Here is a 15,675-nt window from a genome sequence, read left to right on the forward strand (position 1 = left end):
ACGATGGTGGTGAAGCATGTGATTAAGGCCACAGTCCTGCTGTGGGAAGGCGTAGGATAGAATAGGAATCAAAATCAAAATATTAATACGAAAAACCGACCAGAGACCCAGCCTCTGGAAGCAACAAGAGAAAAAAAAGAAGCGTACGAGGATACGGGAACGGCCCGCCGTGAGTAGATATGAGGACAAGAGGGTCCGCGGCCAGCCTCATGGACACAGTCGACCGATGGGATAGAGGGAACCTGACACCGCTCAGCATCATGTATCAGGTGCTCCCTCGGCCCCCTGGCCGTCTCGTGTCCCGCAATATCAGTGCGCTAGACATGAAGCGACAAAACCATACACGTCTGCCGCAGCATTGCCGACCGTGTAAAACATCGATGGGGTTAGTCTCAGCAGGAGGCAGCCAACGCGATGAGGTGAGACTCTTGGGAGACTGTGCCAGTTGCAGTGGGCGGGCGATGGCTGGAGGGCATGGTGGAACACGAGACGTCTCGGGTTGGATGTGTGGCCATAGCGCCCAAGGCAGACTCGAACTCCGTGCCCCCGTGTCGCGTCAGTAGTATGCTCGTACGTCTACGGGACTGAAATCTACCTGTACGAGGGAGAGGACCGGTGCTACGACGTAGGCAATACTCGTATTCCTACTAGGAAGCCGGTCTATTCCCATGCGTTTGGTTCATTGCGGTGCATCTGTCGAACAGCATCAGTTCAACTGCCAACAGGCATGTGGGGGGGGGGGGAAACGGCACTACGGCACCACCGCCAAGAGTCTCGCACTGCCAAGGGTTTTGGCTATCCAAGATGGCTTACCCCGTAATATGCGCAACCGATATCCGTAGATGAACCACGGCCGGAAGAAAAATGCCTACATCGAGGTGAGTTTGTTGACATGCAAGGCACTTTGGAGCGAGAGGGGGGATGATGGTTTCGATCGAAGTGGCGCTGACGACCAAGATCAAGATCGTGGCAGTAGCAGCCATGGCGTAGTAGGTAATAGTAGTTATTAGTCAGCGCATCGGACATATTGGTACGGAGTATTACTACGAGTGATTGTGGCCTAAGGTACCTTTTGAGGTGCCTACCCGCGTACTCTATGATTCTACGAGTACTACGTAGTACTCGTAGTATCATATGATGTATTATATGTAAGATGTAATACGGAGAGGAAGGTGTGATCCAACTGTGACTTTATGGTTAAAATATTTTTAAATGGAAAGAACTCCGGTTATCCGTCCAACGAGGCAGGTGCGGTGGGTGGCGCAAAATGAGGCAGGATCGACCTCCAATTTAAAAGCAGGCACAGCACACGTGCGTGACTTAACCTTTATTATTCACTATTCACCAGTATCCACTATCCACTATCCACTATCCGCTATCCACTTTTCACGTCGACCACTGACCTCTCTCTCCACCAACTGCCGCCCTCTTCTTCCCCACGGCAATCCGACCCTGGACCGTGGTGAAGTGATTATAACAACGAGCACTATGTCTGCTCTGTTATTCATCTATGCGCTTGCTTTCTTGGCTCGCCGCTAAATTACCACCGCCAATACGAGCACTACAGGTATTATAGGGCTCTAGCCAGGCTTCTCGTCATGTACGAGTAATAATAATACACGTAACAATGCTGCTGGCACGAAGCGTACACGAGTAATATCTGTACAGATTTATACAAGTAGTACGGCTGTCGCCGAGTTGCCATGGCGCGTCATGAGGGAAAAGGAAAGCGTTCCTGTTTTGCTTCCTCCGTCGTCAGCACATCTGCGAGTAAAGCCAGCTGGATGGTCTTGGTCGAAGATGATGCAACTCCGCCTCATCCCCCCCGGCTTGTGCTTCGCCTTCTGCGCACTCATCCTCCAGACTTGGTTCGTCACGGCTGCCGTCCAGCTCGACCTCGACGTCACGGCCCACACGTCTGGTCTGGTCGAGGCTGACTGGACCTCGGTCTACTACTCAGATGAGCAGCCGCTCTTCATCTCCAACGATGGCGGCACTTCGACGGGAGGGTTCCACGTCTGGAACCTGGACGGTGCTTCGCCGCTGAAGAATGTCTCGAGCGTGTGGGCCGGGCGCACCAAGCTCGTCACCACCGTCTACGACGTCGACGGCAAGGACTACCTCTTCACCATCCCACAGACCACATCGGCCCTCTCGGCCTACCAGCTTCCGGGTGCGTCCCACGCGGAGCCGTCTCGACGTATCGTTCTCGGTGACTGGTCTGCCCTCTGCTCGTGGAGGAGCCTCAGTGCCAACAACTACCTCTTCCTGTTCGGCAAGACCCAGGGCGTACAGCTCCTTGTGCGCCCCAGGGATGGCTCGGTCGAGACTGTCGAGGTTCAGACTTTCGACGTCCCCGTGGAGGTCGGCGGCTGCGCCGTCTCGGAATCCCAGTCCCAGATGCTCCTGGCTCCCGACGATGGCAATGAGCTGTATCGCTTCGATCTGGCCGAGTCGACCACGCCGCCCAACCTCTCCGTCTCCGCCGAGACCAGCGACGAGATTACCGGCGTTGCCGTGTATGCCACCGCCGGCAATGAGAGCGACTACGTCTTTGTCGCGCTCGAAGGTGCCATTTCTGTCTACGACTACGAGTGGAAGCGCGTCGGGATCCTCAACATCACGGGGCTCAAGGATATCGAGATTGAGGGTCTGAGCATGTACCAAGCCAGGACGGCCAGGTACCCCGTCGGTGCTCTCATCTACGCCCTGGAGGCGGCCGGCGACTTTGAAGGCTTCGGAGTCAGCTCGCTTGAGGGTGTCCTCGGAGAACTGGGGATCAAAGCCAACACCGAGTACGACCCTCGTGCCCGGGCCGGTCAGACCGAGGAGTCGACGATCGGCAAGGAGTGCTCCTACAACGGTTTCCTGGACAAGACTGCTAACGCCTGCGACTGCTTCGCCGGGTCGACCGGCGAGCGATGCGAGAAGAACACGTGCACCGACGACTGTTCGGGCCACGGTACCTGTGTCGGCCCGGGGCAGTGTAGGTGTGGAGAGTCATGGGGCGGCCTCTACTGTTCGTTCCTGCTTGTCGAGCCCGAGAGCGAGACGGAGGCCTACGGCGTGGACGGCGACGATCCTGCCATCTGGGTCTCGCCCGTCTCCCCGGAAATGTCTCGGATTGTGACGACTACCAAGTCGGAAGAAGGTGCGGGTCTGGGCGTGTTTGACCTGGACGGCAAGATGCTGCAGAACCTGCTATCGGCGCAGCCGGACAATGTCGACATAATCTACGGCTTCAAGGCGGGCAACCGAACTGTCGACCTAGCCTTTGCCGCCTGTCGCGGCGACAACACCCTCTGGTGAGTCAAGCTGGACGTTGGTGTGCGGTCGGTTCTTTCTTATCTGACTCTTGATCCGGCCAGCATGTTCGAGATGACTACGGATGGCGAGCTCCGAGACATTGCGGGCGGCATCCAACCGTCGTATGCCGAGGGCGAGACGTACGGCTCGTGCGTCTACCGATCCAAGAAGACGGGCAAGCAGTACCTCTTTGTGAACGAGAAGTCGGGGCGGTACATGCAGTACGAGCTCACGTCGACCTCGGACGGCGCGCTCTCGACGAAGCTGGTGCGCGACTTTGTCGGCGGATCCGGCGGTCAGGTCGAGGGCTGCGTGACGGACGAGGACAACGGCTGGCTGCTGCTCGGCGAGGAGCCGTCGGCGCTCTGGCGGTTCGAGGCGGAGCCGGACGGCAGCAGCGAGGGCTACCGGATCGCGCACGTGGGCGACGGCAAGCTCTGGGGCGACGTCGAGGGCGTGGCGCTGGTGCAGGGGAGCGCGAAGGACAAGGGCTTCATCCTCGTGTCGTGCCAGGGCGTCAGCGCGTACAACGTGTACAGGAGGGCGCACCCGCACGACTACGTCACGACGTTTACGGTGGCGACGACGTCGGACGGACAGGTCGACGGCGTAACCAACACGGACGGGCTGGCGGCCATCAGCACCAACCTCGGGCCCAAGTTCCCACGTGGGCTCGTGGTGGTGCACGACGATTCCAACGAGCTGCCCGGGGGCGGTGCGTCCGACAAGGCCAGCTACAAGCTCATCGGCCTCGAGAACATACTCGGGGCAGAAGCTGTCAAGAGTCTGGGACTCATGGAGGATGTGGACGAGAGCTGGGATCCAAGGGCGTAGACTGTGCACTAGCCGGTGCACTAGCAGCAAATCAAGCAGGATCACCCGTAGCAAGTAATAGGGAGTCAAAATGTAGCATCATACGAGCATGTTATCTGCTACGAAGATGCCGACGTGACGTCTTATCTGTACTTGTCCACGTAGAGGGCTGTGAACCCCCCCCAGTCATGATGATGCTACTGCACCCGTCCCGCTCGCACGATGACAGTGCCATGTGTCGACCCTCAAGGTAGCAATGGCTTTTACAGCAGAGGGGGAGAATATACTCCGTAGGTCGGTCGTGATGCACATACAGTACACATGTATATATATCTACTATCTATGGCGTACGATAGTGGTGATAATCCTAGGCAGACGGGAATCTGATTTGCGCGCATCGGGACTTTGGTTACGGGGGTATGTGAGTTTTTTTTTTTTTCTCTCTCTCCGTCCCCTTTCTTGTCTCTTTTACCTCAATCCATCAATATATGTATGATTTACTCCCTTGTTACAAGCCTACTATTCGTACCCAAAAAAAAAAAAAAAAAAAAAAAAAGTGACAGGCATGTCTTGCTTTCTTTTTAAGAACGAATAAATAGATAAATAAAATTCTGGCAATATTAATATTACCGGAGAAGGCTGGGGGGTCTGCGTCCTCGGGGGTTTGGCGGACGGCGGTTCGGGGTTTCATGAGCGAGGAGTTTCTCGGTATTGCTGTTTACGGTAGCTCCGTGCTTGTATGCTGGGCAGGGCATCTAGTCAATACAGCCACTGCGAGTTACGGTGCTCGTACAGTATACGAGCGAGTACATCACGTATGTACTAATATATACCACAAGGACGATGTCATCAGGGAAGCGGCGTAGCAGCCATCATCTCAGCACACACGATGTACAGATAATACTGCATATGATACTAGCAGCTGTCTGGTACTTGCCTCGTCGGGCGGTGGCCTCGTCCGTCTCCGTCCTCCCTGCCTTGAGATGTGGTGAGATGTACGGATGAGCTATAAGGCTCCAGGTCCTGCACAGATTACATGTATCCATGTGTCCATCGGAGCAACGGATGAATATCGATGGATCTCGGTCAACAGATATTACCGATACGAGCATCACTCCGTACAGTACAGCACAGCAGAGTATCTCCGATCCGGCTGACCCGCTGTTTTACTGGGCTGTGTGCAGATTACAGATACGGAGTAATAGTCTGTTAGCTGTGGAAGGGAAAGAGTACTCCGTACAGCAAGCCGGGTTATTGTCGCACATATACCGGGAGGGATGGATCCCAGATCAAGCAAGTGCTTCCCCTCGGTCTGCTCATGTGAGTGGGCGAATATGCAGACGGACGGAGCCTCAAGGGCTGTCGGCCACGGAGGTCAACAGCAGAGTGCGTGTCGGACTTGTATCGGCAACCTTCACCCCCATGACTACGGAGTGCTCGTACCGGCATTGCGAGGTAGAGAGGCCAACCATCGGATCGAGGAGCGAAGCGCTGAGATGGCCTACGCTGTTTATCGCCTCCCACTCCCATTCCGCGATCCCGATCTTCTATCCTGTGATCTTACAGGCTCTCCTCAGCGGTAGGGTGAATCCTTGAATGAAATGTAGCTCTACTGCATAGTAGCGATGCTCTCGTAGGTGAATCTGTACAGGTCCAGGGACCGGTACGGGTCAGGGATGGATGGTAATTTCGTAGACGGGGCCCAGAGACCACCCTTGGCCGGGTTCTAGGTGCAGTGCTTGGATGCCTAGAGGCTAGGCTTTTGAGCATTAGTGTAAGTGTGCTGGTAGCTGGGTGGAGCTCCGAGCTGGAGCATGGACGCCCGTTTGGCTGGGCGTCGGCTGTAATCGTAGCGTCTGGCATCTGCGTGCGGGACCGCAGCACTGGAGCAAGGAGGCGCTGCTGGCTCTACGGAGTTTTACCATCACAAGCTGGTTTCTGCAGCTGGTCGGTTCGTGGAGCCTCAGGCCATCAGAGCTCCCTGTAGCACTGGAGACGCGGAAGCCCGACCACCTTAGCCTGTCTTCCGGGCGGGCTACGCTGGCCTCTATGTGGGCCCCTCAGGATCGGGGCCCCCTGGGGAGAGAGAGAGAGAGAGAGGGAGGGAGAGGCGGGCCTTGAACCTCAGGCTCCGTACACAACCCGACTTCTGCCAATGAATGCGGGAGAAACGAGGGCAAAAAAAAAAAAAAAAAAAAAAAGGGTCACTAACCCCCAGTCCTCCGTATAGCGAGAGCTCCCTTCGTCCGCCCTGTGTGCGATTATCTTGCTCATTCGCGCCCCCCCCCCCCCCCCCCCCCCCCCCCCTCCTCCATCGCAACTCTTTTTTCCTTCTGTTCTTTATTGCTCAATTGAGTCCTGTTCAGTAAACATCTCCGCCTCCGCGCAGAGAGTCTCGAGGAAGAAAGAAAGAAAGGAGAAGAAGAAGAACGAAATGGCCTCTTCTACCCGTGCCATGGCCAAGATGCCTCTGGCCAAGTTTCACGTCGTGGTTCCCGGCGGCGGTGCTGCCGCTCGCTCTGCCACGTCGTCGTCGCGTGCCCTGTCGACGCTGGGGAAGGGCAAGGCCGACAGTTTCCGTGCTGCTGCCAGGCCGTCGACCGTCCTCAAGCTCCCCAGCACCGGCCGCATCGCCTTCCGCAGGTCCTACGCCGACGAGGCCCCCAAGCCCACGGCCGCCCCCAAGAAGCAGGCTGGCAAGGTCCGCCGCACGCTCCGATGGATCTGGCGCCTGACGTACCTGTCTGCCCTCGGTCTCGTCGGCTACACCGGCTACGTCATCTACCTCGACCACAACCCGGCTCCTCAGCTGCCGCGCGACCCTACCAAGAAGACGCTCGTCATCCTGGGTACGTAATACAATCTCCGATTCCGCGTGGGTTCTCTGTCTTTCAAAAAAAGAAAAAGAAGAAGAAAGAGAAGAAGAAGAAGACGAGAGAAGGAGAAGGGGAGAGGAGAGGGGGAGGAGAGGCAGATTGCTGACGCTGCGTCGATTGCAGGCACCGGTTGGGGCTCCGTGGCCCTTCTCAAGAAGCTCGACACGGAAAAGTACAACGTCATCGTCGTGTCGCCGCGCAACTACTTCCTCTTCACGCCGCTGCTCCCGTCCTGCACGGTGGGCACGGTGGAGCACCGTTCCATCATGGAGCCGATCCGCACGATCCTGCGGCAGAGGCGCGGCGCGGTGCAGTACTACGAGGCCGAGGCGTCGTCCATCGACCCGGAGCGCAAGGTGGTCAGGGTGTCTGACAACTCCGAGGTCAAGGGCACGGTGGCGGAGACGGAGATACCGTACGACATGCTGGTGGTGGGCGTGGGTGCGGAGAACGCGACGTTCGGCATCCCCGGCGTGCGCGAGAACAGCTGCTTCCTCAAGGAGATTGGCGACGCGCAGCGGATCCGCAAGAAGTTCATGGACTGCGTCGAGACGGCGGCCTTCAAGGACCAGACCGAGGACGAGATCGACCGGCTGATGCACATGGTGGTGGTGGGCGGCGGCCCCACCGGCGTCGAGTTCGCCGGCGAGGCCCAGGACTTCTTCGAGGAGGACATCAAGAAGCTGGTGCCCGAGATCAGCGGCCGCTTCAAGGTGACGCTGATCGAGGCCCTGCCCAACGTGCTGCCGTCCTTCTCCAAGCAGCTGATCGAGTACACGGAGAACACGCTGCGCGAGGAGAAGATCGACATCAAGCTCAAGACCATGGTCAAGAACGTGACGGCCGAGGCCGTCGAGGCCGAGATCAGCAAGCCCGACGGCACCAAGGAGCGCATCCGCATCCCCTACGGCCTCCTCGTCTGGGCTACCGGAAACGCCGTCCGGCCCGTCGTCCAGGACCTGATGGCCCGCATCCCGGCCCAGAAGGACTCGCGCCGCGGCCTGGCCGTCAACGAGTACCTCGTCGTCCAGGGCGCCCGCGACATCTGGGCCGTCGGCGACTGCGCCGTCGCCGGCTACGCCCCCACCGCCCAGGTCGCCTCCCAGGAGGGCAACTTCCTCGCCCGCCTCTTCAACAACATGGCCCGCACCGAGGCCCACGAGGCCCGCATCGCGGAGCTCAGCGCCAGCCTCAACCTCCAGGGGCCCAAGGGCACCCCCGCCCCCGAGGCCGCGCGCGAGATCGAGAGCCTCGAGCGCCAGCTCTCCAAGATCCGGGACGTCAAGCCCTTCCGCTACACCCACCAGGGTTCCCTGGCCTACATTGGCAGCGACAAGGCCGTCGCCGACGTCATCTGGTGGAACAGCAACGTCGCCACCGGCGGCAGCATGACCTACCTCTTCTGGCGCAGTGCCTACCTCTCCATGTGCTTTAGCAGTAAGTTCTCCTCTCTCCCTCTCCCTCTCCCTCTCCCTCTCCCTCTCTCTCTTCCGAGTTCCTTCTTCTTCAACCCCCCTCTTTTTCTCTTTAGCCCTCCCATCCCCTCTCCCCTTTCATGCGGTCGATATACTAACATGGAAAAAAAAAACAGCTCGCAACCGTATCCTCGTCATTCTCGACTGGCTCAAGTCCAAGACCTTCGGCCGCGACGTTTCCCGCGAATAAAAAAAAAAAAAAGTCCCCGATATTGTGACACAAGAATTTTTTTTCTCATCGTTTTGTTTTTTATTATACTTTCTTTTTTTTGCCTCTCTCTCCAATGCTCAGATCGAGGAGATGATGTCCGGATTGAAAAGGGTTGCTGCTCATATCTAGTGGAACATCTATTCGGATCAAGAAAAGTGACTACCATTGGAGAGGGAATCTAGACAACCACGAAAAAAAGGAACTGGGATAGAATAGAAGGGGAGCAACATGTTTGGGATGACGTTCGATTGATAGACTCTTGTATTGTTGTTGTTGATGGCAGGAGAAAGAGGCGGAGCTGTAGGATCAAATGTCGTGGAGAGGCTTTCTGCCCAGGGATAATAACTTTCGTACTTTTTTTTTTTTCTTTTTTTCTGTTCTATTATCTATTCTGATCCGTCTCTTTGCCTCTTCTTACTTGATTTGTGTCGACCGTCCCTGCCTCGTGTGCTTTCTTCTGATATCACTTGGGCTGCTACCATGAATGGCTCGTGCACGGTTTAATTATCAGAGCTGCGGCATCCATCTTGCTCTCACACCGACAACAGACAATTCCATCCGTACGGAGTGCTGACCATTACCTGTACGATTGTATGTTTTACAGATTATACATACAAACGTCTTTCTAGATTCGTCTTTCCAATTTAGATACATCAGCATCTTCCCTTAGCAAAACGTACCAAATATATGCCCATGCATGTTGAAAGAAATTCTCGAAGAAAATTCTTTTTCTCGCCTCTTCTGACTGTCTTACCTAATCACCATTGTTATTGGTCTGGATTGGTCCAGATTTTACCTCTTTAGGTTAGCGTATATTTCTCTCTCTTTTTTTCCCCAATACTTCCCCCCCCCCCCCCCCCCCCCCTTTAGCGGCGAAAAAAAAAATTGGGACAGAAGGGGTCCCTTCGGATTCGCGCCAGACCTTTTTTTCTTTTTTTCTTTCTTCTTCACTTCTTCTTTTCTTTTCCACAAACATCCTCTCTTCCCCCGAACACACATTCTCACGTCCGTTTACTCTCCCCTCGGACTACATTCCTTTCTTCCCCCCTCGTCATCATAGGTTCCTGATTGCCTCTGCTAGGGATCCTCTCTCACTCTTCCCTGACGCATCTCATCAAAACAAGACAAGAAAGCACTCTCTTTCAGAAGAAAACATGTCTGGATACGGTGATCGCAGGGGCGGCGGCGGCGGCGGCGGCTACGGACGCGACCGCGGTGACCGCAACGGTGGTGGCGGCTACGGCGGCGGCGGTGGTGGTTTCGGCGGAGGGTAAGTTCTCTTCTCTTCTCCTACGGGAGATTCACGGCTAGTGATGGGTTGCCTCGCTGTTTAGAGGGCATCGACCATCGATCATCGCTCCCGGCTCTCCCTAAACAATAACAAGAACAAGAAGAAGAAGAAGAAGACTAGGCTAACACGTCTACAGTCGCGGTGGTGGCTACGGCGGCGGCGGTGGCTACGGCGGCGGCGGTGGCTACGGCGGTGGTGGTGGCTTCGGAGGTGGTGGTGGTGGTTTCGGAGGCGGCGGTGACCGCATGAGCGGTCTCGGTGCCGGTCTCAAGCAGCAGGAATGGGGTAAGTTGTTGACCGACCTTTCCTCCAGAAGTCAGGGATGACCTTCTTCGTATCCCCATATGCTAACCATGACTCGACGCAGACTTCTCTACACTACCCAAGTTCGAAAAGTCCTTCTACAAGGAGACGCCCGAGGTCGAGCAGCGCTCCCAGGCTGAGGTGGACGAGTTCCGCCGAAAGCACCAGATGGCCGTCACCGGTAACAATGTGCCCAAGCCCGTCGAGACCTTTGACGAGGCTTCGTTCCCTCGCTATGTCATGGACGAGGTCAAGGCCCAGGGCTTCCCCGCCCCCACGGCCATCCAGTCTCAGGGTTGGCCCATGGCCCTCTCCGGTCGCGACGTGGTCGGCATTGCCGAGACCGGCTCCGGAAAGACCCTGACGTACTGTCTCCCCGCCATCGTCCACATCAACGCCCAGCCTCTGCTGGCTCCCGGCGACGGACCCATCGTCCTCGTGCTCGCTCCCACCCGTGAGCTGGCCGTGCAGATCCAGCAGGAGATCACCAAGTTTGGCCGCTCGTCGCGCATCCGCAACACGTGCGTGTACGGCGGTGTCCCCAAGGGCCCCCAGATCCGCGACCTCTCGCGTGGTGTCGAGGTCTGCATCGCCACTCCCGGTCGTCTGATTGACATGCTCGAGGCTGGCAAGACCAACCTGCGCCGCGTCACCTACCTCGTCCTCGACGAGGCTGACCGCATGCTGGACATGGGTTTCGAGCCCCAGATCCGCAAGATCATTGGCCAGATCCGCCCCGACCGTCAGACGCTGATGTGGTCGGCTACCTGGCCCAAGGAGGTCCGCGCCATGGCCAGCGACTTCCTCCACGACTTCATCCAGGTCAACATCGGCTCCCTCGACCTCGCGGCCAACCACAGGATCACCCAGATCGTCGAGGTTGTCAGCGAGATGGAGAAGCGTGACCGCATGATCAAGCACCTGGAGAAGATCATGGAGGACCGCGAGAACAAGATCCTCATCTTTGTCGGCACCAAGCGTGTCGCCGACGACATCACCCGCTTCCTCCGCCAGGACGGCTGGCCCGCTCTGTCGATCCACGGCGACAAGCAGCAGAACGAGCGTGACTGGGTCCTCGACCAGTTCAAGGCTGGAAAGAGCCCGGTCATGGTTGCGACTGACGTCGCTTCTCGTGGTATCGGTATGTATCAAACCGTCCCCTCTACCTCCTCCCTCCCACTCTCCCCTCCCCTTTTTCTTCTCTGCGTGGCAACGTCTTCAGCGAAAAAAAAAAAGAAAAAAAAAGAAAAAAAAAAGAAAAGAAAGAAAGAAAGAAAGAAAAAACGCTGGTATACCTTTACTCTCTGTGTGTGTCTTTTAGGGGCTCTCTCTACTGCGCGAAGTTGCCTGAACTTCTGGCGTGTCCACTCTTGTGGTTCTCCGATACTCCGACTGGAGCCTTGAACTCGTTGGGTGTAGCTCTTGGACTGCTATACTCTCGTATTTTCCACACAGCTGCTTGTACCGTACCACTTTGTCTTATCTGCCAAAGGTACGAGCGGTGGAGGCGGCATCTTCTTGACCTCTTTTCTCTGCAATGGATCAAAAGCTGCCGGCCCAAGGCTCCGTAGTTCCCGAGGACCCCGTTTGTGAAATGACACAACAGATCTAGATCCGTCTCAGGATCGGCATTTTGAAACGCGCACTTGGATTGCCCCGAGCTATGCTCTGGAGTGAAGAAGAGACGAAAGCACTCTGGCTTTGGCCTCATCTATATGTGGTACCTCCTCGACCGAGAGGGTTCCCCATGATGGGTCTTTCCACGCTTTGGAAATTGCTGCTGCTATATATATCCGTCCCCTCTTTCCGCCTGCTAACCTCTTGTGTTCTTCTTCGTAAAGACGTGCGCAACATCACCCATGTGCTCAACTACGACTACCCTAACAACTCGGAGGACTACATCCACCGTATCGGTCGTACCGGCCGTGCCGGTGCCAAGGGTACGGCCATAACCTTCTTCACCACTGATAGTGAGTCTCTCCTCTTCCCTTCTTCCTCGAGGACTCTGCTTCCGATGATCTCCTCAGAGAAGAGTCTTGACGCTGACAAACCTTCCCCCCCCCCCCTTCCTCCCTTCATACAGACCAGAAGCAGGCTCGCGACCTTGTGAATGTCCTGCAGGAAGCCAAGCAGCAGATCGACCCCCGTCTCGCCGAGATGGTTCGCTTCGGCGGTGGCGGCGGTCGTGGTTACGGCGGTTACGGTCGTGGCCGTGGTGGTGGCCGAGGTGGGTACCGCCGACACTGAGACAGCGAAGAGCACACACACACACACACACACAAAAAGAAGACGACAATGGTGAGCTGACCGGCTTCATTCTCTTCCCCTGATTTCAGGAGGCAACAATGCCAACAACATGCCCATGGGTAACCGCAGATGGTGAAGCGGGAAGGTCAAGTGCCTCCGCTGCTGCTGTCTGTGGATGTGCTTCCCTCCTGGCAAGAGAGAGGAGAGGGAGGGAGAGAGAGAGAGAGAGAGAAACAGAGGAGAATACTTCTTTCACTGCAGCCTTTCATCACTCTGGTTCTCATCTCCTTCTTTTCTCTCATCTCAGTCTGACTCTGGTAATTTTTGTTTCCACCATCATATTTTGGCGTTTGGTAGAGGAAAGGGAAAGGAACATTATACTTCACTGACTTAGAATCCTCCCCCCCCTTTCTTCACGGTCTTCACCTTGAAGACGACACAAGAAAAAGGAGATTATTGTACGTCAGATAGTGCCTTTTGCTCTTTTTGCTTTTTAGTGTTTTTGCTTTTCTGTTACTCTCTTCTCTGTTGCTTTGTCGTCTCCGGACTTGAATTATCTGGTATGTCATAGAATGTCTACAAATACGAAATTCTGAGGAAGAAAAAATACGTCGAGTTTCTTCGACTGGGTTCTCGATGATGGCTGTGATGTTGACCGGACTGATGATGTATTGTGTAAGATGTATTGCAAAGAAGAAGTGAAGGAGAATAGAAAAACAAAAGGAAGAGGAAAAAGAAAGACGATGACGTTCCCATGACACGACCTGATATATAGCCCATTTGATTTTGGACGGAGAAAGAGTTATCATTGTGCATGTAGGTTAAGTAGGTGGTGATGGGTACGGGATAGGTCTCGACGAGTTGAGGGAGTAGCTTCTCTCAAGAAAAGGTGAGTTGAAGGTTGGAGCAACGGGGGAGATGGGATGGATGAAGATGGGGGGGGGGGGATGTTGGTTATACATACAAAATCACGGAGAAGGAAAAAAAAAAAAAAAAAAGTTCAACGCCATTGACGTGCATGATGTAGAGTTGGAGAGTCTATCTCGGGGGAACCTACAAAGGATGGGTTCTATGTTATTCTGTTCCAGCCTTGACCCTCCACCTTGCACCGTACCGTCTATTCAACCGTCTGCTCGTACGATATATCCGTACAGAAGTACAGCGGGAGGGAGAGAGGGAGAGAGCGAGAGAAGAGGATTCAATAATGGTGTTTTTTTTTTTTTGGTGGGGGGGGGGATTATATTGGAAACCTTCTACTATGGGGGGTCAGAGTCTATCATCCAGACTGCGAGCATCGATATGAAGTTACACCGTTTACGTCAGGTCGTATAATATATATTGTACAGCGAGTACAGAAAGTGGTAACTGGAATCAGAAGAACGAAAAAAGAGAGGGGGAAAAAAAAAAGAAAAAAAAAGACCGAGATTCGACACCGAAATGGGTGTGCACAGTCATACACGGACAGACTGACTATACGTGAAGTTGTGACTCGACCGTCAGCGCCATCCCATGTCAATCCTACAGACCAAAACCAGAGGCGGATAATATGTGATTGGTATTATAGGGTAGGGTACCGAGAGTAAAGGGTGAAGGGGGGGGGGGGGAGAGAGAGTCGTCGGTTTCGGGATCATGATGTCGAGCGGTAGCCGGCGGTGCGGACAAACCCAACCCCAACCCCAAACCCCCCTCCCCCCGATAATCATAATCATAAACCCGACGTGTGTGTTTTGTGTGTAGATTCCGGCAGAGTGGGCTTTTTTTTCCCTCTTCTTTTTCATCATCTCTTCTTCCTTTCCTTTTCAGTTCTGTCTGACCGATTTCTCTTCCTCCCATCTCTCTCTCTCCCCCCGCCCAAAAAAAAAAAAAAATCTCCATCATCTTGCGTGTGACGATTTTCCCCTCTCTCTTTTTGTTTCTGCGCGTCATCGTCATCTCCATCTCCTCCCGTTTTGCCTTGATGCTCTCTCTCATGTGTCATGTGCGTGTGTTGGATATGACTCGAGTCTGCAAGGTGTCTGGGCGTCTTTGACATAGCCAGAGCCCCCCCTTCCCCGGGGGCCGCCCAGATCAATCCTCGGTAAAGACCTCCGCAAGCGTACAAGAGATGGCCTTGGAAGTTGAGAGGGAAAATAATATTTAATTTCTTCTTAAAAAAAAATATTGATGTTAATATTAAAAATAAAAAAAACCCCCACGAGTAAGTTGTGGCCGAGAGAGTTGGATTCAATTGGGGTCTTCTCTCCCTCTTTTTTTTTTGTCTTGTAATGAAAGTGGTCCCCCTCATAACAGGGGGGGTGTGTATCTAAGAAAGAGGGGAAGAGAGAGGGAGAGAGAGAAAGCAACATGTAGTACACATTCCGTGAGAGAAAGAAAGAAGAAGGAGGGGGGGGGGGGGTGTCTGGAAGTACAGAGAGAGAGAGGGTGGAAGAACTCATTTCTGAGCCCTCTTGTTTTGGGTATTCCTTGCGGTCTTTACGGGGCGTTTCGGGATGATGACAAAGATGGAATTGTACACATGTGCGGAGTACGAGTATACATGTACGAGATAGATATATATATATATTATATATAACATATATATATAACTGATACACGTAGATAGATGTAGCATGTAATATATCTGGTCTATCCGATATCTTTCCTATGTCTTAATAAGCATGAACCCCCTCCTTCCCCCTCTTCCCCCCCCCCCCCCCCCCAAAAAAAAAAAAAATTTTTAAAAAATTTAAAGATTAAAAAAAAAAACCAAGACATGAATAAAAGAAATGGAATAGACCGAAAGAAAGAGGGGAAAAAAAAAAGTTCACTAGACTAGTGCTGTAGGTACGGAGTGTTACGACGTAATGTATGGAAATGCTTACTCTGAGTACATATATATATATATATATGATATGTGTGTGTGTGTGTGTGTGTGTGTGTGTGTATGTATTACTCGTTGAGAGCGGGACCTAGTCTACACGTACAGGGGAGTTTGTCGAGGCTGGCAATGATAGTTCTGATTCTCTCGTCTGTTCAGGTTGGTTCTGTACTCGCTGCTATCGTATTACTCGCCGGTGTTGTATTTGCTCGCCGGTATGTATCGATACAGAGCTGGTCCCGTACTCGCGGTACATTATACTCGCACAGTCGAGTCCTCCGTGATTGTGAACCCCC

At 54.3% G+C, this 15,675-nt stretch overlaps 3 protein-coding genes across 3 annotated transcripts; all 3 read left to right on the forward strand.

Moving 5' to 3' along the window:
• Positions 1–1,713: 1,713 nt before the first annotated feature.
• Positions 1,714–4,140, forward strand: GMORB2_4411 (3-phytase; the record flags this gene model as incomplete). Its single annotated transcript, XM_035466386.1, has 2 exons — positions 1,714–3,305; positions 3,369–4,140. The coding sequence occupies 2 exons, from the start codon at positions 1,714–1,716 to the stop codon at positions 4,138–4,140; spliced, it is 2,364 nt and encodes a 787-aa protein (XP_035318397.1).
• A 2,413-nt stretch (positions 4,141–6,553) lies between these two features.
• GMORB2_4412 (NADH:ubiquinone reductase (non-electrogenic)) lies at positions 6,554–8,660 on the forward strand (the record flags this gene model as incomplete). Its single annotated transcript, XM_035466387.1, has 3 exons — positions 6,554–6,968; positions 7,119–8,432; positions 8,587–8,660. The coding sequence occupies 3 exons, from the start codon at positions 6,554–6,556 to the stop codon at positions 8,658–8,660; spliced, it is 1,803 nt and encodes a 600-aa protein (XP_035318398.1).
• Positions 8,661–9,835: 1,175 nt separating this feature from the next.
• On the forward strand, positions 9,836–12,658 carry GMORB2_4413 (ATP-dependent RNA helicase DDX5/DBP2; the record flags this gene model as incomplete). The annotated part of the gene is made up of 5 exons (XM_035466388.1): positions 9,836–9,935; positions 10,340–11,338; positions 12,117–12,245; positions 12,359–12,502; positions 12,612–12,658. The coding sequence occupies 5 exons, from the start codon at positions 9,836–9,838 to the stop codon at positions 12,656–12,658; spliced, it is 1,419 nt and encodes a 472-aa protein (XP_035318399.1).
• Between the last annotated feature and the right edge of the window lie 3,017 nt (positions 12,659–15,675).

The sequence above is a fragment of the Geosmithia morbida genome (genome assembly GCF_012550715.1).
Source record: "Geosmithia morbida isolate 1262 chromosome Unknown scaffold_20, whole genome shotgun sequence".
NCBI lineage: Eukaryota > Fungi > Ascomycota > Sordariomycetes > Hypocreales > Bionectriaceae > Geosmithia > Geosmithia morbida.